General features: G+C 60.9%; 2 protein-coding genes and 1 long non-coding RNA gene across 13 annotated transcripts in view; 2 read left to right on the top strand and 1 right to left on the bottom strand.

The window, feature by feature from the left end:
• The window catches only part of TEAD3 (TEA domain transcription factor 3), a 25,703-nt gene extending 3,281 nt beyond the window's left edge, over nucleotides 1-22,422 (top strand). Inside the window, exons 1-14 of one of the 6 annotated variants that reach the window (XM_039695741.1) lie at nucleotides 7,357-7,544; nucleotides 8,110-8,363; nucleotides 11,627-11,691; nucleotides 13,804-13,866; nucleotides 13,998-14,060; nucleotides 16,572-16,583; nucleotides 16,913-17,050; nucleotides 17,237-17,280; nucleotides 17,384-17,445; nucleotides 17,972-18,105; nucleotides 18,232-18,405; nucleotides 18,612-18,752; nucleotides 18,921-19,073; nucleotides 19,815-22,422. In XM_039695741.1, the coding sequence (XP_039551675.1) occupies nucleotides 8,228-8,363; nucleotides 11,627-11,691; nucleotides 13,804-13,866; nucleotides 13,998-14,060; nucleotides 16,572-16,583; nucleotides 16,913-17,050; nucleotides 17,237-17,280; nucleotides 17,384-17,445; nucleotides 17,972-18,105; nucleotides 18,232-18,405; nucleotides 18,612-18,752; nucleotides 18,921-19,073; nucleotides 19,815-19,928 (1,299 nt within the window). In that variant the 5' untranslated portion in view covers nucleotides 7,357-7,544; nucleotides 8,110-8,227 and the 3' untranslated portion in view covers nucleotides 19,929-22,422. Of the gene's footprint in view, nucleotides 1-7,356; nucleotides 7,545-8,106; nucleotides 8,364-11,626; nucleotides 11,692-13,803; nucleotides 13,867-13,997; nucleotides 14,061-16,571; nucleotides 16,584-16,912; nucleotides 17,051-17,236; nucleotides 17,281-17,383; nucleotides 17,446-17,971; nucleotides 18,106-18,231; nucleotides 18,406-18,611; nucleotides 18,753-18,920; nucleotides 19,074-19,814 lie in introns of those variants that run through there. The other 5 variants (XM_039695740.1, XM_039695745.1, XM_039695744.1 and 2 more) reach the window with 5 other exon arrangements.
• On the bottom strand, nucleotides 21,826-23,648 carry LOC120495846. Of its 2 annotated transcripts, none has more exons than XR_005626163.1 (2): nucleotides 23,511-23,648; nucleotides 21,826-22,749 (listed from the first exon to the last, which is right to left on the bottom strand). It is a non-coding gene; the product is annotated as an uncharacterized LOC120495846 (long non-coding RNA). The 2 variants fall into 2 exon arrangements; XR_005626164.1 differs by having other exon boundaries at nucleotides 21,826-22,731; nucleotides 23,511-23,647.
• SMPD2 (sphingomyelin phosphodiesterase 2) lies at nucleotides 22,942-27,584 on the top strand. Of its 5 annotated transcripts, none has more exons than XM_039695734.1 (11): nucleotides 22,942-22,998; nucleotides 24,106-24,277; nucleotides 24,708-24,804; nucleotides 24,889-24,965; nucleotides 25,225-25,318; nucleotides 25,407-25,496; nucleotides 25,814-25,896; nucleotides 26,086-26,218; nucleotides 26,290-26,394; nucleotides 26,500-26,656; nucleotides 26,864-27,584. In XM_039695734.1, the coding sequence occupies exons 2-11, from the start codon at nucleotides 24,228-24,230 to the stop codon at nucleotides 27,205-27,207; spliced, it is 1,230 nt and encodes a 409-aa protein (XP_039551668.1). In that variant the 5' UTR covers nucleotides 22,942-22,998; nucleotides 24,106-24,227; the 3' UTR covers nucleotides 27,208-27,584. The 5 variants fall into 5 exon arrangements, with proteins under 5 accessions (XP_039551668.1, XP_039551670.1, XP_039551669.1 ...); XM_039695736.1 differs by having other exon boundaries at nucleotides 22,955-22,998; nucleotides 24,184-24,277; XM_039695735.1 differs by lacking the exon at nucleotides 22,942-22,998 and adding an exon at nucleotides 23,003-23,024.
• Nucleotides 27,585-27,708: the final 124 nt, after the last annotated feature.

Below are 27,708 nucleotides of genomic sequence, written 5' to 3'. Positions count from 1 at the left end.
CATCCTGGCAGCACAAATCCCCATGGAGCTCGTCCCCCCATCCCGTCCCAAACAGATGTGATGCTCCAACGCCCCCAGCATCCCCCATTACACTGCCATGAGACAACAGCAGCCCCAAAACCCAGCGTGCCCACCGCTGCCACCTCCCAGCGGGGCTCTGGCTGTGTCACAGCCTGTGCTGGTCCCTGCTCCATGAAGCCGACCCAGACTCACCCTGGGCTCGCTCCTGCGGCACTGAGGTGACAGCGGGGAGCGCTGGCTGTGCCGGCTGGCGAGGTGTGAGTGATGGAGGAGGCTGCTCCATCCCCTTCCCCCTTTGCTGCCGTGGATCGGGACCCGGAGCGTGTGCTGGCAGAGCTCCCCGGGGGTGGCCGCCGAGGGGACAGCAGGCCTGCAGCTAATTTTAGGAGGTGGGCAGAGCCTCCGGGGAAGCAGCCGGCCGGAGGGAGGTGTCGCACTCGCACCGCCGAGCATCGGGAGCGAGCGCGGGGTCACCGTGGCTCTGAAGATGCTGCCAGCCCACCTCGGTGCTCCGAGGTGCCCCCCGGCTGCTGGAGGGGCGGTGGGGCCGGGGAAACACTCAAGGGCAAAGCCCTGATTCCCGGCTGGCGTTATCCAGGAGGCGGGCGCTGCTCCGTGCCTCAGTTTCCCCGTGACCGTCTCGCCAGCGCTCCCCCGGCGCAGTGCGGTGGAGGCAGGAAGGCTGGCCGGGCTCGGGGATCCTCGCCTGCGAGCGCCAAGCCTTATTATTTCCCCACAACTGTCTCCTCCTCGCTCCTCGTAAAATTAGATCCAGCTGTTCACAATAGCCACTAACTTCTCTCCGGAAGATGTTCAAAGTTTACAGACGCGGGTGCGTGGAGGATGGGCTGCCGTTCCCATGCCAGCTCCTCGCCCTTCCCCCAGAGGCAGCCAGCTCCTGCCTCCCCCCCGCCGGCTTAGGCAATTCGGGTTTAGGAAGAAGCACACCCGCACGCAGGCATGCGAGCTGCCGACCCAGCCGAGCGTCGGGTTTTTATTAGCAGGAAGATCTGGGCGCTTCACAGTCCGGGAGAGAAGGTCTGCTCCAAGACCCTGCTTCTCCTTGTTCAGGAGAGAAGGTCTGCTTCAAGACCCTGCTCCCTGCCCAGGAGAGGTCTGCTCCAAGACCCTCCTTCTCCCTGCCCAGAGAGAAGGTCTGCTCCAAGACCCTGCTCCCTGCTCAGGAGAGGTCTGCTCTAAAACCCTGCTTCTCCTTTCCTGGGGGAGAAGGTCTGCTCCAAGACCCTGCTCCCTGTTCAGGAGAGAAGGTCTGCTTTAAGACCCTGCTCTCCCTGCCCAGGAGAGAAGGTCTTCTCCAAGAGCCTGCTTCTCCCTGCCCAGCTTTGTGCCAGGGTGCTTGGCAGATGAGTTGGGCAGGGTTCTGCTTTCCCTGCTTGCCAACACCTGTGCCCAGCTCATGGCACAAGTTTGGGCTCCAGCTCTTGCATGGGGTGGCTGCTGTGACCCCTTGCAGCCTTGCCTGGGTGGCACTGCAGAGTTGTCAGGATCCAGCTGTGGTGTTTGGACACCAGTGTGCTGGGCAGGGGTCTAACAACTGTGCTGGGCTCTCTGGCACTCTTGGGCCATGCTCCTCGCTGGAGCTCCTTCTTTTACCAAGAATACTGCCTTCATGTATTTTTAGCAGTTTTCCTCCCCAAGGATTCCAGGGCAATTTTTCAATCTGCGGGAGCTGGAGTCGCTGTGCCCGTCTCCAGCTCCGGGCTCGGGCCGTGGCAGGAGATGCTGGGGGAAGGCCATGAGCTGCCCCGGGCTCCCAGCACACTCCTGGCACGCACGAGGATTCCCTGGGACTGTCTGGGGGTGGTGGCAGCAAAATGGTGCTAAATCAAAATATTCCTTTCTGGGAATAAATCACGGATGGGGTTTGTGCAGGGCAGCCTGTACCTGCTGTTGCAGCTCCTGGAGGACTCAGCTGGGCACTGCTTTGAGCAGGAGGGCAGGGAAGCGTGTCCCCCTCACGGGGGTGACAGTGCAGTGTCACATTCTGTGCCAGACTGGCAGCCAGGGACGTCTCCGTGTCTCAGCTGGGGTGGTAATGCCTGCCCGGTGTCTCTGGAGCTGATCCCCCCAGTCCCTTCTCACTCCCCCCATCCCACGGGGTTTTTCTGGCTGGGAGCTGAGCGTGGCAGTCGGTGCTGACCCTGGGCTCCAGCAGTGCCACAGAGCGGGCAGTGGGCACAGCTGCTGCCTGGGCAGGCTTGGGTTTCACGGGGGCGGAGGAGGCTGGGGGCAGGTGTGAAATTCATTGCAGCCTTCCTCCTCCTCCTCCTCCTCCTCCTCCTCCTCCTCCTTGCCTGGTAGTGTCCCCTGGGAGATGTTTTCCCTGGCCCTGCTGCAATGGCATAAAATGGGGTCAGCAGCACCTGGAGCTCTTCTGTGGAGGCGTTTCTCCTCCTAGGAGCAGGACGGAGGGCTGGTGGGGTCTGGCTGGCCCCAGTGGTAGGACACTGTCCCACTGCAGGCACAGAACTGCCTGACCCAGGCTTCTCTGGTGCTCCCCTGACACCAGAAACTCTTATTTTCCCTTTGGGACAAGCTGGGAGTCCCCAAGGACTCGGGACTTCTTGAGCTCATTGCAGGGGATGTTGAGGAGAAGGCATCCTGGGGTGGATATATTTTGGCCAATTCAGCAGTCCCCAATGGGTGCTGTGCCCAGCACTGCCTGTGCCATGGGCTACCAGCTCTGGGGGTGTCACGGGACAGCACGGGGGTGGCCCATCCCCAGCAGGCAACTCCAACCCTGTTGTTTCCATCCAGCTCGTTTCATAACACAGAGAGCAATTAATGCTCTAAAAGCTTTCTATTTATGCGCTGCTGGGTGAAACGCCCCGTCCTGGCTGGGCAGGGCAGTGTAATTGGGCCAGGGAGGCACGCCGGGTTACAGTGTCCGTCTGTCCTCTGCCCTCGGGTCCTGAGCCTGAAGACTCGAGCAAAACCAGCTCAGGTCCTCCAGAAGGTGAAACTCAGCTGTGCCACCCTGCCAGGACTGGGGAGAAGGAGGGCATGGAGGGGTTGGCGTGGGTGCCCATGATTCTGCCATTAGGAGGGAGCTGTGCCCTGGCTTTGCCTCATCCCCTTCCTCCTCTGTACCCCAAATATTTTGGGGGCAAATGGCTCACGTTTTCTCTTTGTTCACCCACAGCTCCCTGGGATGAGAGGTCTGAGCATCCCTCAGGCTCACATGGCTGAGCAAGGACCAGCCACATCCCTGCCAGCCCAGGGCTTTGCTGGGAGCCAGGGGACCCTTGGCTGGTGGGGTCCAGCTGGGGCTGGAGGGCATGGGGAGCTGGGGGCAGCCCTGGCACTCCTCCTGACCCTGGTGGGATGCTGCCACGTGGCTTCCTGCGGTTTCCTCGCTCCGATTGCTTCCTGAGCCGCCCGCCAGGCCGGAAGGGACAGGAAGTGATAGAGGGGAGGAAATGAGTTGGGCTGTCTCACCGGGAGCTGGCCTGCTGCACTGGGGGCTCTGCCACCGGCTGGGTGCCCAGACTGTGCCAGGGGACCTTTCAAAGAGGATGTGGCCAGTCGGGAGGTGCAGACCTGGGTGGGAGACAGCAGGGTGGCCACCGTTCCCTCCAGGAGCCAGGGAATCCCTCACCACAGCCTGAGCTGTTTGGAAGAGCAGCACAATGTAAACAAAGCTCCTTTCGCCGCCCTCGTGCCGTGCCACCCGCCTCGGTGAGCTCTGGCTGTCCCTGGCACAGCCATGTGCCAGCCAGGATGGTGTTTCCCTGCAGGAATGGGGCACGGCGTGCCCAGAGGGTCCCTGGGCAAGGTGCCAGGGATGTGGGGCTCCTGTGAAGAGCTGCAGGGTCATCTTGGCAGAGCCGAGAGCATCCCGCTCTGTGCACTGCAGAGGACATGGCAGCATCTTCTCTGGTGTGCTGTGGTCTTGCTGGCGTCCCCCAGGAGCTCCACAGCTTTTGGGTTTCCTCCCAGGGGCTCTGCAGAGCTGGTGGCCCTGTGACTGTGTGGGCAGCATTCCTCCTGGCCGTGTCACCAGGTGGGGAGAGGCAGGAGCAGGGACATGGCCCCAGCCAGCGCTCCCCTGCCTGAAACGAGGAGCGTGTTAACAAAAACCTCTGCCTGCCTACAAATCAGTGCCAGAATCAGAGCCCAGCTGTGCCCTCACTGAGCCCCGGTGTGCCAGGGCACGAGGAGCTGGGCTGCCCTAGAGCCCCAGCTTTGATGGCTCACAGAGCTCTGCACACTCAGCACCAGGGAGGATGGGACTCGTGTCCCCCTCGCCTCCAGAGTGTGGGTGCCATCAGTCACGGTGGCAGGGAGGGGTGACAGCAGCCTCGTGTTCCCCCACAGGGCTGGTGCAGGCGGCACTGGGCCAGTGCAGGGCTGAGCTGCTCTGTGCTGGTCCTGCCCAGGCTTGTCATGAACTTTTATCCTTTAGCCGTGGGGTCTGGGTGCAGGGGGGAGGGAGAAGGGCTGCACAGCCCTGGGCCCCTGCACGGGGAGGCAGGATGGAGGCAGGATGCAGCTGGATCCCCCTCCCTGTCTTTGCAGGGCTCTTTGCCTCCGCAGTGTCCCCAGCACCTTTGCAGAGTCCTTTTGTCCCCATGTCCCCTGCCACCTGGGCAGCCCCAGGTAAGAAGGGGTCCTTGGGGCTGCTCTGTCCCACACCTTGTCCCTCTGGCCAGTGCCAGCGGGGGACATGCTGTGCTGCAAACCCCTTGGTGACCGTGTCCTCTGCTCCAGGTGGTTTGAGGAGAAGCTGTGACAACAGCCACCACCCCTGTCCCAGTTTGGGCAGGACACAAAGGTTTGGGGCAGTGCAAGGGCTGCTGGGGGTGAGACAGCCTCATGGTGCACCAGATGGGATGGAGCTTTTGGGGCTGACCATGCTGGGGAAGAGGGATATGCTGTCCCCCAGCTCGGCAGCACGGCTCAAGGATGAGGTCTGGGTGCAGTGTGGGAGTGACGGGCACCTCTGCCCGTGTCACAATGTCCCCGTGCTGCCAGCCCCAAGTGCCACCCCTGTGCCACCCTGCACGTCCCTGAGCCGATCCCTATCGTGGCTGGTTGTGCTGGATCCAGCAGCACCTTGCTGCTGTCCTTTGGCACTCACAGGGTGCCCACGGTGCTTCTCTGACTGCCTCCAAAGTATTTCCTTCCCTCACCCGCCACAAAACACCCATTTCTCAGGCGCCCTTCCCTCTTTGCCTCCCCCTTTGCTTTCACAGGGTTTGAGGAGGTTTCCTGTGGCTCTAGCAGGGTCCCCAGCCCCAAGCAGCTCTCCCAACAGGGTGGCTGCCTGCAGCCCCCCTCCCTGCTCAGGTTTCCCTCACATCCCCTGCCCCTGGTGCTGGGGCCAAGCCCTGGGAGCTGTGGGAACACCATCCCAGTCTCCTGAGCAGCTGTGACCTGGCAGGGAGATAAGGGCTGCCCTGGAGGCATCCTGCCCTGGAGGCATCCTCCCCTGCCTGCTCTGGGCACCACATCCACTGGGGGACCATCCAGCCCCCTCTGAAGCTGTGGGCTGCAGCGTGTGCCCCCCACAAATTCAGGGTGTGAGGGGCGAGTGAGCTGCACACCCTCCTGGCCTGGCTGTCACTGACCATCCCCTCTCAAGGGTGCTGAGCATCCTCAGAGTAAGCAAGCATCCCCTGGGGATGTGGGTCAGTGGTCCTGGGGTGAGCAAACCCTGCGTGTGCCCCCCACAAATTCAGGGCATGAGGGGTGAGTGAGCTGGCAGTGGGGACACCCTCCTGGCCTGGCTGTCACTGACCATCCCCTCTCAAGGGTGGTGAGCATCCTCAGAGTAGGCAAGCATTCCCCGGGGATGTGGGTCAGTGGTCCTGGGGTGCCCAAACCCTGCAGAGGTGCCCGTGCTCTGGGAGGGGGGGTCTTCCTGCCCTGGGGAGCAGCTGGGAGGCAGGATCCTGCCGGTGACATATTTTCCGGCAGGTCCGGTCCCCTTGCCTGCGCTGAGCAGGTCTGGCCGCGGTCTCTGCAGGCTGTCCAGCCGTGCCGGTTCCCTAATTGCTGCTGTTGTTGGTGTTTTGTAAGGGCAGGGTGGAGCGGCACTCGGCCGTGCCTTGCGTCAGCGCGGTGCATGCACCCTCCCTCCAGGAAATCCAATGTCCCGGCCAAAAGCAGGTTCGGTGGAGGAGGAGAAGGAGGAGGAGCTGCTTCCTCGCACCTTGGCCGGGGCCCCAGCATCACCCTCCCTCCTCTCCCAGCTTCCCTGAAAAGGCTGGGCTGGGATTTCCCTGCTGGAGGGGGAGCGGGGTGGGATGGGGCAGGGGAGCTCCAAGGGAGGGGGACGCGTGTGTCACAGGCAGGGTGTGGGGGCAGCTGTCACCCTGGCTGTGCAGGCAGCGCCTGGCACGGTGACCCGGGGCGCTGGGCACAGTGCCTGCAGTGGTCCAGCCAGCCCCGTGGTGGTTTTGCTCCCAGCCCTATAGCTTTTCTCTTGGCCCCCAAATCACCCATCAGGGAGGGCAGGGAGGGTCTGGTGAGTCCCTGTAAAGTCACCCTCCGGCGCCAGCTCTTGGGGTTTTCCCCTGTTAGGATGAGCTGATGACAGCCCTGTGGGTGCTGCTGGGTCCTGGGCTGGCACTGGGCTGCAGGGTCCCTGGCACTGAGATTTTGTGACACCGGGGTCTGGGTTTGCTGAGGGGTCTGGGTTTGCTGTGGGGTCTGAGACCATTGAGGCCTTTGGGGGCTGCTGCTGACCTGAAGTCTCAGGTTCCCCCATGTCTGGGGGTCCTGGGAGACCAGCCAGGGCTCAGCACCAAGGCAGTTTCACCCCAGTGTAGGTGCCCACGGGGACAGAGCCCTGATGCTCTGAGCTGTAGGACGAGTGAGGCTCCCCCTGGCCTGTCCCCTTATTCCACCCTCTCCATCCCTGTGTTCCCTGCCCTCCCATCCCCGAACCCTGCGGGGTTTGCACCCTGCATCCCTGCCGGGGTGTCCCCAGCAGCAGGCACAGCCGGGGTGCCGCTGGCCCGTCCTGCCGCCATCCCTGCCTTGGCCGGCTGGCTCGATCCTACAATCCAGTTCTCCTTATTTGGCCACAGTGCTCAGCAAGAGGGGGAGAGGCGGCAGCCGGGGGGGGACGGGCGGCGGGACCGGAGGGGCTGACATCACATCGCGACGAGGGAGAGAGCAGGGATGGGGGGGGCTAAGTTTCTTTTTTTATAAAAGGAAAAAAAAAAAAAAAAAAAAAAAAAAAAAAAAAAAAGAGAGAGAGAGGCAGCAAGCAAGGCCTCGCAGCGCACTTGAGCCAGCGGGCTCAGCAGTTCCTTTAAAAGGAGATGTCTGTGCTGGAGACCTTTGTACACTCCCAGCCCGTCCGGGAAGCGCGGCGGCGCAGGAGACACCTCTCCGCTCCCACCGCCGGCAGCTGCCGCCAAACATGTTATTGCAAAACACTGAAACGCTGCGCTGAAAGCTGGGCAGGACGAGGAGGAGGAGGAGGACTGAAGGCTCCCCAGCATCACCCACCAGCTGGGGAGGGCTCGGGGCCCCAGCTGAGCATCCCCAGGGTGGGGGGCCTCTCCTGGTGCCAGGGGAGCGCTGCTGGACGGCTCTGGCCACCTGGTTCCCATTAGTGGGGTCTGGCTTGGGGCTGCTCAGCATCTCCCTTCAAATCCCAGCTCTGCCTTTGCCAGGCGTGGTGGAGCTGGGATTTTGGGGCCTAGGGGTGTTTTTTGGGCCAGCTTGCCCAAAGAGACTGCTGTTTGGCAGTGGGTGCTGGAGCAGGGTCAGGTTCACAGGCTGTGGGGCTGCTGCCACCCTGTCCCGAGGTGTCAGCTATAAACACCATGTGCCCAAGTTCCTTGTATGGGTAATACAGTAGCTGGGGGCAGTTTCCTTCCCAAACTTTATTTGGGTGGATCCTGGGTGGTCACTTGTGGCTTGGATTTGGGGGTACTCATAGAAATCCTGCTCTGCCCCCGAGGAGAGCCTGTTTGTGTGTCTGATGCCTTGATGCTGCTCTGGATGCCAGTGAGAACAGGGCCAGCAACAGCCCTGGCACCACGCTGTCACTGCACCCCGTGCCCCAGCAAGGCTTCCTGGCTCTGACAGGTGTCCCCTGTGTCCCAGCAGGTTGTCCCATATCCGTGGGGGCTCAGGGTCGGAGCCCAGAGCAGCCAGCACCATAGCGTCCAACAGCTGGAACGCCAGCGGCAGCCCTGGGGAGGGGCGGGAAGATGGCCAGGACGGCATGGACAAGAGTCTGGACAATGATGCCGAGGGAGTGTGGAGTCCAGACATCGAGCAGAGCTTCCAGGAGGCGCTGGCGATCTACCCACCCTGCGGCAGGAGGAAAATCATCCTCTCAGATGAGGGCAAGATGTACGGTGAGTGACGGCGGCGGGATGGAGGCACAGCACGGCCAGGGCTGAGCTGAAAAACCTCCTGCCCCAAACCCACGCTGGGGTGTCGCCCTCGAGCATCCCCCAGCCCTGAAAGGAGCTGGCTGGGGTTGATCTGGAGCTGGGCTGGGGAGGTGGCAGTGACCTGTGTCCCTCCCTCCCGCTCCCTCCCTCTCTCGGCCCTGCCGGACCGACTGGTTTGGTGAAGCCGTGGGGCAGGGAGCGGGCACAGGACAGGGCAGCCCCAGCCCTGCTGCTCCCCTGTGCCTCCAAAAACCTCCCCAGACCTTCCCCAACCAGACCTGGTGGCCAGAGCACCCTGTGGCAAGGGTCACTCACCCACCCTGAGCCGCCCGCACCCAGCTCAGCTTTTGGTGACCTCATTGGTGGCAGCAGGGCTGGTCAGCCCCACTGAAGGGATGATTTTGGTGTGTCAGCCTCGTTTTTGGTGTCTCCCAAAAGTCTCTGTCCCTGCCAGGATAGGGACTGGTACCTCCTGCCCTGCACATCCCGTGATGTCACCCCCAAGGGCCAGTGACCTCAAATTCAGGAGCAGGCTGCCATATTACCAACACCCCACGGTGACAACAGGACCAGGGCTGGCATCTCTATCCCCAGCCTCCAAAATCCACCTGCCCAGATGCTGCTGGCACAGCAGTGGCTCCCCCAGTGCCACTAGAGAGAGGCAAAAGGGACGAGGCTTGCTGGAGAGCACTATGCCCCTGTCCCCACAGCCGTGCCAGCTACCTGTGCCACCCCATTTGCCAGGGCCCCCCACCCACGGCACGGGGGCTGCTGGAGCAGCGGGCTGGGGGGGAGGTGGAGGAGCCCAGGGCTTCCCAAGCGTGTGCATTTTTTGGATTTCTCTGGGAATAGCTGAAGTGCCGCCGGGAGCCTGGCCCTTCGAAGCACGCCCCAACCGGTTTTTCCAGCCTTGCAGAGACATCTGGCAGCTGCTTAAAGAGGCAGCAGCCCCTGCTGGCCTTTCATCTCCCCCCACCTTCCCCAGCACCTCCCCTCTGGGACCCCCAGCACCCCTGGCTGGCATTACCAAGGGTACCAGGGGCACTGGCAGCACACGGGATGCCAGCACACGGCAGGATGGGGTGCCAGTGCCTCTGCTGTCCTTCACCACCCCTCTTTTTGGGGGTTCCAGGGTGCCCAGGGCACCCTGGCAGGCTGGTGCCAGCTCTGCGGGGGTGGCAAGGCAAGGTGGGAGCTGGGGAGCCAGGACCCAGCACGGGCACACTGGGCCTTGCTCCGCTGGGTTATTTTTAACCCAGCCTGTCCAACTGGTTCACGTGGTGGTGTCAGGGGAGAGGAATTTGGGGAATGTGGTAATTTGGAGGAGGACGTGCCCTCTCGGAGGGAATGGCACGGTCCAGATGAATCACAGGGAAAAGGGACAAGGGACAGGGCACGTGGGCACGGGGATGGCTGTGAGGGTGCAGGATGGGTGCAGGAGATAGTGGGCACGGGGATGGCTGTGAGGGTGCAGCCCTGGGCATGGCGTGTGGCAGGATGGGTGCAGGAGATGCTGGGCACTAGGGCTGGCGCTGGCTCACCGACTCCAGGAAAGCCCCACATTTCTTTCCTGTATTTTTCCCCATATTTCATTCCCACAGGCAGGATATGGGGCACAGAGGATGGCATTCAGGAGCAGGGCATGCAAAGGGGGTGTTTGAAGGTGTACCCCCAAACTGGGGCTCAGCAGCAGGCTCCCTGCTGTGGGTGTCATCTCACCTGGGCTTGAAGGGACACCCTTGAAGACCTGGCCCCTCTGCTGGGTGCTAAGGAGGGCGCCAGGAGGGGTGGGAGCTGTGCCTGGGGGTGCCACCAGGCTGTGCAAGGGGCACCCCCATTGTCACCCCCCCTGCAGCTCCTTGCCTGGCACGGGCACCCCGAGGGGCAGCTGTCTCTGCGTGCCACCTGGCCCTGTCTGTCCCCATGTGTGTGTCCCCCCAGGAGGGCCCAGTTGCTGTGGGGCTGGGAGGGGGCCAACGGGGTGGAATGGGGGGGTTGGGGGTTGTATTTTTTTTTTAAGGGATTTTTTTTTTTTTAATTCTTTTAAAGCTGAAACCCGCTCCAAGGGCATTTCGACAAGTTCCAACCGCGACCATCTGGTCCATTAAAATAAATCTGGCGTGCCTGGCTGCCCCCGTGCGCGGGGGGGTCCGGCGGGGGCCGGGGGGGCCGGGGCCGGGAGAAGAAAGCTCCCAGCTGCTCTGACGTTTGAACGTAGATTGGCCACAGCTGGCCCCCGAAATGTGGCGCAAAAGCAACTTCTGCTTCGAATTAGACCGGGGCGTTAGGAAATACTGGTGGAAAGGCCAGCACGGCTTGTGAACGGGAAGCGGGGTGCCCGGGGTGGGTGGGGGGCTAGCCCGGGACCCCCGCGGGCACGGCTGCCCGGGGTGGGCTCGCTGGGGTCTGCCGTGGGCTTCGAGGGGCGCTGTGGTTTGTGGTGGGGGTCCCTGGTGACTGTCACCTCGCTCTGAGCCGCGGGGGTGGTAAGGGAGCTTGGGGGGTGCCCTGGCCTGGCGTGGCCACCCCCGTGTCCCCGAGGTCGCCCCGGCGCTGTCGCGGCAGCGCCACCTCCTGGCAGCGCCTCCCTCGCCAGCGCGGGGGGCGCGGGGGTCCGGGGGGATCCCCCCCTGTGCCGGGGCTGATCCCCCCGTGTGCCCCGGGGATGATCCCCGCCCTGTGCCGGGGCTGATCCCCCCGTGTGCTAGGACTGATGCTCCCCGTGTGCCCCGGGGCTGATCCCCCCCTGTGCCGGGGCTGATCCCCCCGTGTGCTAGGACTGATGCCCCCCGTGTGCCCCGGGGCTGATTCCCCCGTGTGCCCTGGGGCTGATCCCCGCCCTGTGCCGGGGCTGATGTCCCGCAGGGTCTGGGACTGATCCCTCCCTGTTCCCCGGGGCTGATCCCCCCCTGTGCCGGGCTGATCCCCCCGTGTGCTGGGACTGATCCCCCTTGTGCCGGGATGATACCCCGCGGGGTCCGGGGATGATACCCCCGTGTGCTCCGGGGATGATCCCCCCGTGTGCCGGGACTGCTGCTCCCCCTGTGCCGGGGCTGATCCCCACGTGTGCCCCGCGGATGATCCACTCCTGTGCCGGGACTGATGCCCCCCGTGTCCTGGGGCTGATGCCCCGCGGGCTCCGGGGCTGCTGCCCCTCGTGTCCCCCGTGTGCCCCGGGGCTGATCCCCCCGTGTCCCCGGGCTGACCGCAGGCTCTGCCCGCAGGTCGTAACGAGCTGATCGCCCGCTACATCAAGCTGCGAACGGGGAAGACCCGGACGAGGAAGCAGGTGAGGCGTTGCTCTGCTTTTTCTCCCGGGGTGGGCTCGGGGCGGGGTGGGAGGCAGGGCCAGGTAAGCCCGAGGGGCAGCAGATGTCCAGCTGTCATCTGTGTTCCCTCCTCAAGCCACTGCTGGTGCCAGCAGGTCCCCATCCTCTGCGAGGGGCTTGGTCTGTGAGCACACTCATCTGTGTCCCCTCCTGGATGTCCAGCTGTCATCTGTGTCCCCTCCTCGAGCCACCGCTGCTGCCAGCAGGTCCCCATCCTCTGCAAGGGGCTTGGTCTGTGAGCACAAATCCCCTGGGGTTTCCTCAGTCCCAGGATGCCTTGAAATTGGGGGGTGGGGGCAGGCAGCACCCGGGCCCCCCGCTGGCTGGGGTGACCCTGGGGGTGGCAGGAGCCCCCAGACTCTCTCTGGGCAGTGTGTGTGTGTGTCTGTGTGTGCCTTCTGCATCTGGGGACTGTTCCTAGCTCTGCCCCTTGCCAGGCTTTGTGCCACTTGGTGCCACAGCAAAGGCACTCCAGGCCCCATGGGCTGAGAGCAAGGCATCCCCGTGCCAGCCAGGGATGCAGGAGCAGGCTGTGTGGGGCTGTGGTGCTGGTCCTGCTGGGGCTGGAGGTACCACGGAGCCCTTGTCCTGCTCTCACTGCCCTGCCTGGCTGGATGCTGGGGCAGGCAGGGCACACAGAAGTCCCTGCAGGGCACACAGAGGTCCCTGCAGGGCACACAGAGGTCCCTGCAAGCCCTTGCTTCACCAAACCTGTCTGAGGAGTGGGCTGCTGCAGCCCTCAATGAGACATGTCCCTTTGTCATGTGTCCCATGGCTCTTCCCTCCCCTCGTGGTGGTCCCCAGGCCACCCATCCAGGCAGAGCCCTTGGAGATGGTTGGGTTTGGGACACTTATTCTGGGACTGTTCCATGCCACAAGTCCCCACAGGAGAGGGATGCTGGTCCCCAGCACTGCAGAGGTCATTCCTCCAGGACTTATGCTGAAAGGAGAGGGACCAGGGTCTGACCTCTGGTTTTGTGTTCAGAGCAGTGCCAAGCAGCACTTCATTTCTGGGTTAAACACTTAACTGGGCCCCCCTCCATGGGGAGCTCTGGGATCCCTCTGTGCAGTCGTCTCCTGGGCAGCCTGGTGTCTCCTCTTGGACAGCCTGGCACGGGTGGGAGCAGGTTTTTGCCAAAATCAGCCCTGAAGCATGGATGCATGGATGGCCACCCTTCCAGTGGATGGCCCCCCAGCCTTGCTGTGCCTTTACTGCCTGGACATCAGCCCCTTTTCTTTAGATCTTGCTCTTACAGGAGCCTGGACACAAAACCCCAACTTTCTCACCTTTCCCATGTGCAAAACCAGCAGGAGCCCTGGGGCAATGTGCCAGTTCCTCCTGGACCCACAGGCCCCACCAAGTAACCCAGGGCGCCTCAAACCTGCCAGGCTTATGGTGCTGGCAGGGTCTGTCTGTCTGTCCCCAAAAGGTGATAAATGGGGACCCACCCCCTGAACTGCAGCAGTTTTATACCAAGGAGCTTCACCCCAGGGCACCTCAGACCTGCCAAGCTTACAGTACTGGCAGGGTCTGTCTGTCTGTCCATCCCCAAGAGGTGGTAAATGGGGACCCACCCCGTCAACTGCAGCAGTTTTTTACACCAAGAAGCTTCACCCCAGGACACCTCAAACCTGCCAGGCTTTTGGTGCTGGCAGGGTCTGTCTGTCTGTCCCCAAAAGGTGGTAAATGGGGACCCACCCCCTCAACTGCAGCAGTTTTATACCCAGGAGCTTCACCCCAGGGCACCTCAGACCTGCCAGGCTCCATAAGCAAGGTCTGTCTCTGTCCCCAAGAGGTGGTAAATGGGGACCCCTCAACTGCAGCACCTTTACACCAAGGAGCTTCACCCCAGCCTGGGGTGGGCCCAAACCAGCCTCACGCAGCACCGGGGTGCCCCCTCACTTTCCTTCCTGCAGCTCTTGGCGGGTGCAGGACCCCGAGCACCGCGGGGAGCAGCCGAAGCGCTGCCCCCTCCTGCACTCCCTGCCCCGGGGACAGAGCCCGCCCTGCCGGGGGAGCACATCTTCACACTCTCTGTGTTTTCCTTTCCGAACGGCGTGGCGGGCGCTAGGTGTCCAGCCACATACAGGTTCTAGCTCGGAAGAAGGTGCGGGAGTACCAGGTTGGCATCAAGGTACGTTGGCGCCCTTGCCCAGGTGTCCGCGGCGGTGTCTCTGTGAGCATGGGCAGCCCCTCTCCTTCCTCCTCCTTTCCTCTGGTTGACGGCTCTGCTGTTCCCCCTCTCCTTCTGCTCTCTCTCTGCAGGTCTCTAGCCACTTGCAGGTTCTTGCCCGACGGAAATCTCGTGAGATTCAGTCCAAGCTGAAGGTACGCCCTGCCTCGCCTGGCCCCCGCCTGCTACAGCTAACGCGCTGGGCTCTGCCGTGTGCTGCTTGCTTTCCTGTTTTGCCTCTCCTTTTTTTGGTGTTTTTTTTTCTTCCCCCTCACTTGGCTCCTTGGGTCAGGTGGTTTTTACAGGCGGCGTTGTGGGATGCCCAGAGGGAGGTGCAAGGAGGGGAGCAGAGCTCTGCCCTTCCCTCCAGGAGGGTGAATGTGGTGCCAAATCCCCTCTTTGCATCCAGGCAAGGACTCTGCCCTGGGGAGATGTGGGTTTAAAGCCTCCTCTGGTGGTGTGTGAGGGCTGCCCCATCTTTTGGGCCATCAGGGGTTCTCCCACAAGGAGAAGGGCCCCCCAGGGCAGCCAGTGAGGCAAAGTGAGGTTCAAGCAAGGTGTGCCAAGGCCCTCCACACCCGAGCCTGACCCAGCTCAGTGTGGTGCTGGTGTGATGTGGGCAGAAGCAGGGGGGCCCAGGGGTCCCTGCAGGCTGCCAGCCCAGTGGCTTGTGGTGCACCCGGGTGTGAGCACTGCCAGGGGCACCACAGGGATGTGAGGGGCAGCGGGTCCAGCTGGGGCCATGCTGGGGACAAGGACACGGTGCCAGGAGCCAAGGGAGCCAAGTGAGAAAAAAAATGGATCATCCTCTCTCTCTTTTCTGGTTGGCTTTTCTTTTCTTCCTTCCTTCTTTCCCTCATCCTGACTGGAGCCCAACTAACCTTTCCATAACTGTTCCCACCAAACCTTGTGGTGGCAGCGGGGAGGGTGATGATGGGGGGCATGGCCAGGACTGAGGGCATCACCAAAGGCCCAAGCCCTGCTTGGGTCGCACCCACATGATGTGAGGTGGGGCACAGAGAGGTCCTCAGTGCACAGCCACCCACTGGGGACAGCCAGCTCCTGCCATGTGCCTCAGTTCATCTCTGCACTGACCAGGAGCAGCTCCTTGGGTAGCCCCAAGGGAGATTTGCTGCCTTGCAGTGTGAGTGGGAGCCCAGGAAATCTTTCAGCCTGATGGCCTTGAGGTCCCAAAGGCATCACCAGCTCCCCCTGTCCCGTGTCCGTGTCCAGCACTGAGGCTGGCAGTCACAGCTGGCAGCGAGGGGCACTGGCAGAGCTGGAGCATTCTCATCCTCAGAGCTTTAATAAACTCCTGCTCGTGCTGCCTGGGTGCCCACCAAGGTGTGCCCCCCAAAGACCTTCAGCAGGGACCCCAGTGCCCCATGAGGGGATGCCAGGAGGGCTCCCACAGCCAGACCAGGGTTTGGTCTGCTAGGAGAAGCCAGGGAGAGCATCTGAAACTTATTTTGGGATGCTCCTTTGGGCTTGTATGCCTTAAACCCTGGCTCCAGCCCCAAGAGAGAGTCAGGGAAGTGAGGGGGGCAGGCAACAAAGTCAACAGCAGCAGAAGACTTTACAAAAATAAAATAAAATAAAATAAAATAAAATAAAATAAAATAAAATAAAATAAAATCTTTCCTCGCCACATGGCACAGTGCAGAGCAAGGACAAGTTGGAGGCAGCAGTGACCCCAGGGGTCCGTGGCTGTGCTCTCCATGCCCAGCCATGCTGCCTGCAGGATTCTGGATGGAGCAGCCAGGGCAGAGATCCCCCTGGACAATACTTGAGGATACAGAACATCCCTTCTCAGGATCAGTGCAGGCAGCCCCCTGCCCTCAGCCAGCACTGTGGGGTGCCCCACGTCCTGTGGGATGAAGACGTTTCCATGAGCAGTATCTGTATTTTTGAGCTGCAGTGTTTGTATTTTTGAGCTGCAGTCAGGTATCTGTATTTTTGAGCTGCAGTGCCTGTATTTTTGAGCTGCAGTCAGGTGTGTGTTCGTGCTCCTGGCATGTGGCTGCACGCCCGCCCTCCTGCCCTGCCCCAGGTGAAAATAAATGAAGCATTGATCCCTGGGGAAGGTTCAGAGGGAAAGCAGAGGGTGTGCTCTGGGACCAGCATGAACGTGTCCTAGCACTGCAAGTGGAGGAGCAGCCCTGCTCTGGGCCAGGCCTGGAGCCCTGGAGCTCCTGGCCAGCAGTGCTGTGACTTTTGGAGCACAAGGAGAAAGAATTGTTCTCCTCTGTCAGTGCACACACAGCACAGGGGGTGAGCCCAGGAGGATGTGAGGATATTAAACAGCCAATAAAGGCACAGGCCTGGCTCACCAGTGACCTCTTAAGAGTGGGTGGGGGACTTTGGCATCCCATTCCTGGTGGGATTAAGCTTGGGGTCAGTGGCCACCGTGTGCATCCCTGGGGAGCAGCCAGGGCTTCACTCCCCAGGTCGGGCTGTGGTGATGAGCCAGCATGGGGATGGTGATGACCCAGCTGTGCTGGTTTCAACTGGGGTACAGTTAATTCTCTTCACCCCCATGCCTGTGCTCTGGAGAAAATTAACTCTGCCCCAGCTGACACCAGCAGTGACTTAGGGGAGGTGTACAGAGTGCCCAAAGGTTCCCATGACACTCTAACCTTTTTTTTTTCCCTTTCTTTTGCGGACAGGCCATGAACTTGGTAAGTTGAGCTTGAGTCTGAAATTCCTTTTGTTCCCCACTGCATTGTGCCCTCTCCAGTGGAAAAAACCCTTCACGTCCCCAAGGAGGGAGGGCCAGCAGCAGTGGGAGGGGGCATTTTCCAGACCCGTCAGCTTTTGCCCAGAGGATATTGGCAAGCTTCAGGTGTTAATTAATATTTGGGAGGGGGTGGGGGGATCCCTCTGCACCAGGCTGGGCTGTGGGATTGGCTGCTGGCTTTACAAAACCTGCCAGCCCGCTGGGATTGAGGGAGCTCAGTCTGCCCCTGTGTAACCCCCACCTCCCCCCTGTCCCCCCTGTTCCCCTCAGGACCAGGTCTCGAAGGATAAGGCTCTGCAGAGCATGGCTTCCATGTCCTCAGCGCAGATCGTGTCAGCCAGCGTCCTGCAGAACAAGCTCAGCCCCCCTCCTCCTCTTCCTCAGGCCGTCTTCTCTGCTGCCCCCAGGGTGAGGACAGCCCCACACGGGGACAGCCCGGGCTGGTGGGGACACACATGGGGCAGGGGGGTGTTCAACAGCATTCTCAGCCCTGGTGGCAGTGCAGGGCTCCCTGCTTTGCAGCAGGTGAGCAGGGAAATGTTGGGAGTGGGGAGAGTCAGAAGCCACTGACTCTTCCCTGTGCTGTTTTCCCAGTTTTGGAGTGGGCCTATCCCAGGACAGCCTGGACCCTCTCAGGAGTAAGTACAGACCCCTCCACACCCAGCACCAGCAGGACCCCACCTTGCCAAGGGGCTGGGGCATCCCGGCCTTGGTGGCCTGATGATGCTTTTTCCTTTCCAGCATTAAACCGTTTGCACAACCAGCTTACCCCATCCAGCCACCCATGCCTCCATCACTAGCCAGTAAGTCATGTCCTTACCCCCTTGGAGGGAACCCAGTGTCCCTGCCTGAGTCTGTCCTCTCTCCCTTCCCATGCATGGTGCCACCCACCTGTGTCTCCTCCCCAGCTCTAGTGGGGGAAAATCCTGAGCTGAAATCCAGCACAAAGTTCCCCGGTGAGCAGGACCCTCCAGCCCCTTCCCATCCAGTACACCTCGTGTTTTAGATGTTTTACCCACCGTGTGCTGGGAGGGAGGTGGATATGGGAGGGGGAAAATCCTGAGTTGGAATCCAGCAAAAAGCTGTCTCCTCCCCAGCTCTAGTGGGGGAAAATCCTGAGCTGAAATCCAGCAAAAAGTTCCCCAGTGAGCAGGACCCTCCAGCCCCTTCCCACCCAGTACACCCCACGTTTTAGATGTTTTACCCACCGTGTGCTGGGAGGGAGGTGGATATGGGAGGTGGGGGCTGCAGGGGGGACAGCAGCATTGCAGGGGGGGTCACCCCGGTTCCTGGCTGTCCCCCCACCCCCGTGTCACTCCCCTGGCCCAGGTTACGAGCCCTTGGCTCCGCTCCCGCCAGCTGCCTCGGCCGTGCCGGTCTGGCAGGACCGCACCATCGCCTCCGCCAAGCTCCGGCTCCTCGAGTACTCCGCCTTCATGGAGGTGCCCCGGGATGCTGAAACGGTAAAAAATCCCCTCTGTGCGCCCGCTGCCCGCCTGGCACGGCGCCTGTCCCTCCCTCCCCGTGCCTGGTGGCGCCTTGCTGCTGCCTGACCTGTCCTGCTGCTGTCCCCACCCCGCTCCCTACAGTACAGCAAACACCTCTTCGTGCACATCGGCCAGACGAACCCCTCCTACAGCGACCCCCTGCTGGAGGCCGTGGACATCCGCCAGATCTACGACAAGTTTCCCGAGAAGAAGGGCGGCCTCAAGGAGCTCTATGAGCGTGGGCCCCAGAACTCCTTCTTTCTCGTCAAGTTTTGGGTATATATATATTTTTTTGTTGAGTGTTGGGTGTAACCCTCCTCCTGCTGGGAGGGTGACTGTGGGGAGGGTCGTGCTCAAGCTACAGGCTCATTGAGGGTCAGGCTCTCTGCTGGCAGAGCTGGAGCATCCTGGGCAGCTCATCCCCATGGGGAGCTGGGTGTGGTGGTGCCTCACGGGACCCTCTGTCCCTCTGCTCTCTTCAGGCGGATCTGAACAGCACGATCCAGGACGGGCCAGGGACCTTCTATGGTGTCAGCAGCCAGTACAGCAGTGCAGAGAACATGACCATCACAGTCTCCACCAAGGTGTGCTCCTTTGGGAAGCAGGTCGTGGAGAAGGTGGAGGTGAGTTCCACGTCCCGCTGCATCGCAAACGGGTCGGAGTTAGTCCACGGTGGGTCCTGGGAAGGAGAAAACCCCAGAGCTGGGTGTAGGACACATGAGTACCATGTTTATGGGTGGGGTGGAGAGGACAGTGCCATGTCCCAGCTGCTCACCTGGCTGTCCCCGCAGACGGAGTACGCGCGGCTGGAGAACGGCCGCTTCGTCTACCGCATCCACCGCTCTCCCATGTGCGAGTACATGATCAACTTCATCCACAAACTCAAGCACCTCCCAGAGAAGTACATGATGAACAGTGTCCTGGAGAATTTCACCATCCTGCAGGTATGCCTCCCCTCCTTTTCCAGGGGGTGTGTCCACTCCACCAGGAGTGTGGAGCCCACACTTGGATCGACCCTGCTGGCCCCGCACTGACCTGGCTGGGCCTGAATTCCAGGGAGCAGATCTTGGTGGTGCAAACAAACTGGCTGTGCCCAAGCCTGGACAAGTCTACCAGATAACAGGGAGCAAAATTTTCATGGTGTAATTAAATTGGCTGCGCCTGAGTGTGTTTGATTTCACCAAATAATCTGTATCAGTTTTTGGTGGTGCAAATGCAGTGGCTGGGCCTGAGGCAATTCAATTCCCCCAAACAAATTTTTGGTGGTGCAGTTCGGGCTATTCCTGAGCCTGTGCAACATCCCCAAAATTCTGTAGTAAATTTTCATGGTGCAATTAAATTGGCTGCACCTGAGTGTGTTTGATTTCACCAAATAATCTGTAGCAGTCTTTGGTGGTGCAAATGCAGTGGCTGGGCCTGAGGCAATTCAATTCCCCCAAACAAATTTTTGGTGGTGCAGTTCGGGCTGTTCCTGAGCATGTGCAACATCCCCAAAACTCTGAAGTAAATCTTGATGGTGCAATTAAACTGGCTGTGCTACTGCCTGTGTGACCCCACAAACAATGGGTAGCAAACGTTTTCATGGTGCAAAGTGGCCGTGCCTGAGCCCAAGATCTGCAGCCCCCCCAGGCAGCAGCCCTGCCCACGGGCACAGCACTCCCCTAACCCCCTCTGCTCTGCTGCAGGTCGTTACGAACAGGGATACCCAGGAAACCTTGCTCTGCATTGCCTTCGTTTTCGAGGTGTCCACCAGCGAGCACGGCGCCCAGCACCACGTGTACAAGCTGGTCAAGGACTAGGGGCCCTTGGGGACAGGCAGGGGCACGAGGGGCCTGCAGGGGAGGGAGGGGGCCCTGCAGAAATGCCACCCGTGCCTGTTGCCTTGTGAGAAGTCATTTGAAGACAGGAGGAGGAAGAAAAACAATAGCCAAAAAAGACTGACTTGTGATGATCGCAGATGTTTTCTACTTAGGAACAGTTTCTTTTTTTTTTTTTTTTTAAAAAAAAAAAAAAATTACCAAAAAAAAAAAAAAAAAAAAAAAAAAAAAGAAAAAAAGAAAAAGAAAAGAAGAATGGGAAAGGAAGTGTAGGGAGAAAGGAAGGCCACATCTGGTGCTGGAGAGGGAGAGAGCAGCCCTCGGTGTTGCTGATGGAGGCCAGGATCCCAGCGTGCCAGCAGCAGGACGAGGAGCAGAGGAGGAGCCCTCCTTCCACGCCAGCCTCGCCCAGAAGTGGCTCTGTCCTGAGAGGAGAGGAGAGCAGCGAGCACGGACGGGCAGGAGGATGCAGCACCGTGCCAGGTCTGGAACTGGTGGGCATGGCAGCGACAGCAGCGCTGGCACCGCGTGGCACAGCCCAGGGCACGGGGGATGGACGGGCAGGGTGCAGCAGGGGGACACTGCCACCCCCAGGGGTGCTCCTTCTCCATGCCCTGGGAACCAGTGAAGGCATGAGGGCATTGACAATGCAAACCACGGGGGGACAGGCAGCCTTTTTTTCCTTTTTTTTCCTTTTTTTTTTTTTTTTTTTTAATGAAAGTGCTTTTTAATACTTTTTAAAAAGACACCATGCTTGTAATCAGGCTGATGGCCCTCTGCAGTGCCAGGTGCTGCCCTCCCACCCTGCATGGGAAGTGGCTTGTTTAGGGAAAGGTTTGGGGTGCCTCCACCTCTGGCTGGGTTTTGTGGGGGATTCCTCGTGCTGTGTTCAGGAATTGCACTTGGGGCTGGCCCAGGCTCAGTGTCCCCACTGTGGCTGCTTGCTGAGGAGTCGTGAGTGCAGAGCAGTGAGGGCAGATTGCCTGATTTATTTTGTGTATGTACATTTTCCTTGTTTCTTTTATTTTTTTGTTGTTCCTTCACCTTGTTTTGCCTTTTTTCTGCAATGACTGTTCCAAACTGCTCCGTCCACTCTCCTGCATCCTGTGGGGAGTGGCCAGGGAGGTGCAGGGAAAAACATTGAGCAGTGCAGGGCCAAGCTGTCAGTGGGCAAGGACAGAGACAGAGAGGGGACAGAGACCAGGAGGGGTGCCAGGAGAAGGGACTGGGTCAGCTTGGAGGTATTTTTGTGGCTGCAGCCCAAAGTAAACCAAGGCAGAGTGCCCAGTCCTGAGGCTGCAGTTGCAAGGGCAGAGTCTGGGGAAAGCAGCCCCAGGCTGCAGGAGGGTCACAGAGGGACAGAGGTGGCAGGGAGCAGGGTGGCAGGAGGCTGGCAGGGGGACAGAGAGCCCGGGGTGGCCAGGTCTGGATGGGTTTCTCATGTTGGCAGGGGAGTGAAGGCAGTGGGAAGGAGGCAGGGGTGTTCTGAGGGGCACTGCAGCTGCTTTGGGAGGGGGACAGGGCAGGGTTAGGCTCAGTGCAAGGAGCAGGAACAGCCCCAGAGCTCAGGAAGGTGCCTTGGCTGCTGCCTTGGTGCCACGTGTCCTGTGAGGCATGGGGACTTCGACCTCTTGCTGCTGGGAAAAGCCACCCATCCCCGAGGGAAGGGGCAGAGCCAGCCCCGGGCCAGGCTCCGTGGTGGGACTGGACTGAGGTGGCTGCAGTGAGCAGGGCAGACGGAGCAGGGAGGGAAAAAGAGAGAAAAATCCAAAGCCAGGCACTGGCAAACCATGCCAGGGCTGTGCTGGGCCTCTCTGGCCAAGTTCTCATATGTAGCATGTTTGTTTGTTGTTTTGTAGGTTTTTGGGTTTGTTTTTGGTTTTTTTTTTCCTTCTGTTTCACTCACTGATCTAAAACTCTGGGAATGCAAACTCAGAAAACTCCCCCACCATAAACCACAGGCATGCCCACTCCCAGCCCTGATGGGGGACGAAGCTCTTTGTTAACTGGACCGGTTTGTGCCTCCATCCCTCCCTGCCTCCCTCGTGCCTGCACCGAGCCCAGGGCTCACACTGCACCCCACGCACACAGACTGCTGCCCCCAGCAGCCCTGGCTGGGGTTTAGCCATGATCCCAGAGACACTTTCTCAGCTCCCCCAGCCCCTCCGTTCGCCTCCAGTGTATTTATGAATTTCACATGAAGTACTGTTTTATTTTTTTAAAGACTTTGTAAAGCTTACCAGGGTTACAATCACCATTTTTAGAGCTGCGTCAGTCCACAATGTTAAAAATCCAATTTTTTTATGTATTATATTTTTTGTGTATTTTTTTTAATCCAGCTGTGATGGGTTGTATCATATATTTGTTGTGTTTACTGTATCTGTCCAACTTCAAAGAGAGGAGACTGTGGAGCTCCGAAAAAACTACGGTCTGCTGAAAAAAACCATTAAAATTATTTGTTCATGGGTTGGCTCAAGCAGTTCTGAAGTTTATATTTTATTTCATGGGATTTCCTTCTTCACCCAGGACTATGAGAGCTGCCATGTCCCATGTAACCCCTTGGAAGGGACCCCAGTTTTGGGGTACCAGGATGCTGCATCCTGCTGCGTTTTGCTCTAGTTTGCATCACTGCTGCAGGGTTTGCTTGGGAAAAGTTGGGTTGGCCATGGCAGACACTTCCCTGCAGCATCCCGGGGTTCAGGAACACTTTTAGGGGGTCACATCCTCCACCACAGGGTGACAGAGGGGATGCTCTGTCCCAGCACTCACCAGCACCCTCCAAGCCCTGCTCGCGGTGTCTCAGCTGTTGGTCACACACCTCATCCTCCACTCAGGCACACTCGTGTTTCACCAGCAGCCGCTCCCCCCGTCCTGCGAGCCGTTACACCCATCCCACCCCGTTACACCCACCACACCCGCCCGGGTTCCCTCCACCCATCCCGGCCCCATTCCCCACCCCGGTCCCGGTCCCGGTCCTGCCCCTTCCGCCCCGCTCCGCTGCCTGCCGGGACGCGTAGTCCCGCGGCCCCGCGCCGCTCCCGGCCCGCCGCAGGTCCGCTCCCGGCCCCGCTGCTCCCGGTCCGGTTCCTCCCGGTCCCGCTGCTCCCGGCCCCGTTCCCCCCGGCCCCGCTGCTCCCGGTCCTGTTCCTCCCGGTCCCGCTGCTCCCGTCCCCTTCCTCCCGGCCCCGTTGCTCCCGGTCCCGTTCCTCCCGGTCCCGCTCGTCCCGGTCCCGCGGCTCCTGGTCCTGATCCTCCCATCCCATTCCTTGTGGCCCCGCTGCTCCCGGTCCCGCTCGTCCCGCTCCCGTTCCTCCCGGCCCCGCTCCTCCTGCAGCTCCTCCGGTTCCCCGCTGCCTCCCCCGCTCTTCCTGTAGCTCCGCTCCTCCTGCTCTGCTCCCCCCCCGCTGCTCCCGGTCCCGCTCCTCTCCTGTGTCCCCTCTCCTGTCCCCTCTCCCGTCCCCGCTGTCCTGTGTCCCCGCTCCTGTGTCCCCTCTCCTGTCCCCGCTGTCCTGTGTCCCCTCTCCTGTGTCCCCTCTCCTGTCCCCTCTCCCGTCCCCGCTCCACCTGTTGCCGCTGTCCCGCTCCCGCCGCAGCCTCGGGGAGCGCCCCTGGGGGCTCAGCCTCGCTGCAAGCCGCCGGCATTAATTAATTACCGCGGCTCGGGAGCGGGATGAGCCCGCCGGGGCCGGCAGAGCTCGGCTGCCCGCGCCGCTCTCCTGGAGCTCCGGGGCTGCTCTTTTCGGCTCCGACACCGGAAATTAGGCAATGGCACGGGGTCAGGCAGGGGGGGAGCGGAGCTGGGGAGAGCCGGGGCTGCTCCGGAGCTGCTGGCTCCGCCGGGGTTTGGGGTCCGAGAAGGATCCGCGGGCTTCCCGAGTGGGAGGTGCGTGACCGTGTCCCATGGCCGCGCCTCGCAGCTCCACTGTGAAACCAGGATGAAATTCCATCCTGGAGCACAACTCACTGACAGGCAGAGGGGTTGAGCCCCCAGCCCTGGCCCACCGGTGTCCCCAGCCACTGGTTGTAGGGTCCCATGGGTGCTTTGGGTACACGGAGCCCTCTGCGGGGGCAGTTTAGGGTTCGGGGTGGTCCTTGTGTGCAGGAAAGGAGGCGAAAGGCACCCCAAGCACTTTTCCTTCCTTCCTTTACCTCGGCTCAGCCCTTCCGCCTTCCCCGCCTGGCTCCTTGGCTCTGTCCCGCTGCCTGCACTGGCTCCTGCTCCTGCCCGCTCCTGCAGGTCCCCGCTCTGCCTGGCACTGCCCGCTGACCCCCAGAGCAGGCATGGAGGGAGAGCCCACCCTGCGCCTCCGTATCTTCAACCTCAACTGCTGGTGAGTCCAGGCCTGGCCAGGCTGTGCCAGGCTGTGTGGGGGGAGAGAGGGGCACCACGCTGGGGAGGGGTCCCACCTTGGGGTTAACTTCATGGCTCCTTCATTTTGGGGTCTCACCACTCTCCCTGCCCAGAGGGTCATGAGGTGCTTGGCTGGGTAGTGCCTCCTGTCTCTTCCATGCTTGTTAGCCCCAGAAAAACCCCACAATTGCACCCCAAGCAAGGATGAGCTGCCTCAGTTCTGGAGGCAGGAGAAGCTGTCCCCAAACAGCCTCCCTACATCTCGTCCTCACACAGCCTTTTCCTCTTCCCATCTTTCCCACTTGCTTCTGCCGGTACTGGAGCCCTGTTTCTCTCCCTCATTTGGGGTCACAGTGGCCCCAAGAGCCCCCCTGTCCCCACCAGGCTTTGACTGTCACCCTCTGTGGCAGGGCCATCCGCTACCTGAGCAAGCGGCGGCAGCAGCGCGTGCGGCTCATCGGGGACACGCTGCGCCAGGAGGGCTTTGACCTGGTGCTGCTCCAGGAGGTGAGGCCAGTTGGAGAGCTGAGTGCCCACTCCCAGCCCGGGAGATGGGCATGACTGTTCCCAGCCTGTCCCTCTGTCCTCCAGGTGTGGAGCGAGCAGGACTACAGCGACCTGAAGGTGAAACTAGCAGGCTGTTATCCCTTCTCCCATTACTTCCGCAGGTGAGGAGGGCAAGGCCAGCCCCCTGGGGCTGGCTGTGGGGCAGTGCCAGGGCTGTGCCATGTCCTTGGGGTTTGCCACTTGCAGAGACCACTACGAGTCCTTTAGGTCACCTCTGTTGCTGTGGGAGACCCCATGCCTGGGCAGTGGGGTGCTCACAGGAGCACATTGGGGTCCAGGCACCTGGGGAGTCCTCCTGGCCCAGGGCTAGGGCGAGGCAGAGGTTTTGGGGTCTCCTCACTGTGCTTCTTCCCTCCACAGTGGGGTGATCGGCAGCGGCCTCTGCGTCTTCTCCAGGTTCCCCATTCTGGACACGCTCCTCTACCAGTACTCACTCAATGGGTACCCCTACATGGTGAGTGGGGTGGGGGGCACGTGGCACCGTGATGGCCATCCCCACAGAGCCTCAGTAGCCCTGTCCTGCCCTTCTTCCCCTCGGGCAGCTCCAGCACGGGGACTGGTTCTGCGGCAAGTCCGTCGGTCTCGTCATTATGAAGATCTCAGGGATCATCTTCAACGTCTACGTCACCCATGTGAGCAGGCCAGGGAGGAACCCAGCATGGGGGAACAATGGGGAGGACGGGAATGAGTGGCCATATCCTGTTTTACTGTCCCCTTGCTTTAACCCTGCTCTCTGCCCTGGACTATGCACTGATTTAATAAAACACTGCTCGGAGCAGGGACCCATAACTTGGTTGTGCACTGCGGTGAGCATCCCATGCTCTCCCCAGTGGGGGTGAAATAAAGACAGAGGTGTTGGCAGGGGCTGTTTGGAGGGGTTGGGTGGCTTTGGAGGGAGCCTGGGAGCAGGGCAGGAGTCACAGCCCCTTTCCTTTCCCTCTCTCTCCAGCTGCACGCCGAGTACTGCCGCGACAAGGATGCCTACCTGCCCCACCGGCTGGTGCAGGCCTGGGAGCTGGCACAGTTCATCCGGTGAGCAGCCGTGGGTGTCCCCTGCATGCCCCCAGGACACTGTGGGCACCCCTGGGGCTTGCACTGCAGAGAGCTCCCATTTGCACCAGTCCCACTCAGGAATAAGGTGGAGGAGCACTGGGCAGGTCCCAGTCACTCCAGTGGGGTGGCAGGCAGGGCAGGCAAGGACAGCCACCCCTGTCCCCACAGACACACCTCAAAGGCGGCAGATGTGGTGCTGCTGGGAGGGGACCTGAACATGCACCCTGAAGATGTGGGCATCCGGCTGCTGCGCGGCTGGACGGGGCTGCAGGACGCCTTTGCTGAGGCCATGCACTTTGAGGTGAGCTGAGGGGCTGGGAGGGGTCCCAGGGCACGCCAAGAGCCCCCAGCTCAGCCAGGATCTTGTCCCAGGGCTGTAAGAACGGCTGCACCCTTGTCCCTGACAACTGCTTCACTGACAAGGCAGAGCTGCTGCCCTTCCCGCTGGGCATCCGCATTGACTACATCCTCTACAAGGTAACTACCCCGACTACATCCTCTGCAAGGTAAGGGGGTGTCTGCCCACCAGCTGTGAGTGCTGGGGCTGAGGCACTGCTGTGACCCCCTTGTCCCCTCACCCAGGCCATCTCCAGCTTCACGGTGAAGTGTGAAGAGCTGAAGACCACCACGGGGCGAGCCCCAGGCGTGGACATCCCCTTCTCAGACCATGAAGCTGTGATGGCAACGCTGCACATCCAGAGGCAGGGACAGCCTGCAGGTGCCACCCTTGGCACAGCTGGTGAGTCAGGGAGCTGCTGCCAGCATCCACTGTGTGCTGGGGGGCTGGTGGATGGACTGGTGGAGTTGGATGGAGTTTTTTGGGGATGTTTCCCCTTGTGGAGGGCTGCAGAGCAGTGGGGATGGGGAGCAGGCTGTTGGGGTGCTATGGGGGGTGTAGGGATGGTATGTGGGGGTCCCACCCTGCTGAGGGCCGCTGTCCCCACAGACCTGGCCCTGGCAGACGTGCTGACAGAGGCACGGACAGAGGTGGGCGCGGGGCTGCAGGCGGCGCGGCGGCAGCGCTACTCCTCGGGCAGGATGGCCGTGCTGGCCCTGCTGCTGCTGCTGCTGCAGGCTGCAGCTGCGCTGGGCACGCTGGCTGGGCTGGGCACGGAGCAGCCCTTCCCCAAGCTCTCCTTCTGCCTGCTGGCCTTCCTCGCCCTCGGCGTGCTCGTCCTCGCCGCCGGCCTGCACCTGTTCCACACCATGGAGGTGAAGATGCTGCACGGCACCGAGGACCAGATGTGGATGGTGCTGAGGGCCCTGCAGGAGCGTCCCAGTGAAGGCTGAGCTGAGGCTCTGGGTGTCCCACAGTGTCCCCTTGCCCACACTACGTCCCCTTTTTCATCCTTGTTTTTAGCTGACTTCAGGTCTTAGGCACTGCAGCCAATGCGGTAGTGCAGGTTTGGCAGCTGCCTCTGGGTGAAATTAAGGTTTTTTGGGGTAGATTTATTGCATTGACCCCTGTGAGAACCACAATGGAGGCAGATTTTTATTGCTGTCTTTTTAAATACACTCTTTTTTACATGGAGGGACCCACTGGCCTGGCTGGAAGGCTTGAAACACTAAGGCTCCCCTTGCCTGGGGTGGCCTCAAAGTTTAAACTGGTGGCTGTTCTGGCAACCAGTCCTGACTGATGGAAAATAAAGGCAATATTTTAACCTTTGGCACTGGGTCAGGGGGGCTTTATTTGAAGGGAGGGGGTTTGCAGCAGGATTGTAGGGCTGGTACAAACACAGGGAGGGTTGGAGGAGGTGCTGGGGGGAATGGCAGGACGAGGGCTGAGCACAG

The sequence above is a fragment of the Passer montanus genome, unplaced genomic scaffold, assembly GCF_014805655.1.
Source record: "Passer montanus isolate IOZ18808 unplaced genomic scaffold, ASM1480565v1 scaffold93, whole genome shotgun sequence".
In the NCBI taxonomy this organism is placed as follows: Eukaryota; Metazoa; Chordata; class Aves; order Passeriformes; family Passeridae; genus Passer; species Passer montanus.
Note: the sequence above shows the minus strand (reverse complement) of the source record. Positions and strands in the feature narration are given on the sequence as shown.

What these genes read in the sequence shown, in the direction of transcription:
- SMPD2 (XM_039695731.1), top strand. Translation starts at nt 23,712, where the DNA reads ATGGCACGGGGTCAGGCAGGGGGGGAGCGGAGCTGGGGAGAGCCGGGG. An exon ending in ACCTGGTGCTGCTCCAGGAG is followed by an intron (nt 24,805 to 24,888) that starts GTGAGGCCAGTT and finishes TCTGTCCTCCAG; the next exon opens with GTGTGGAGCGAGCAGGACTA. An exon ending in GAGCTGGCACAGTTCATCCG is followed by an intron (nt 25,897 to 26,085) that starts GTGAGCAGCCGT and finishes CTGTCCCCACAG; the next exon opens with ACACACCTCAAAGGCGGCAG.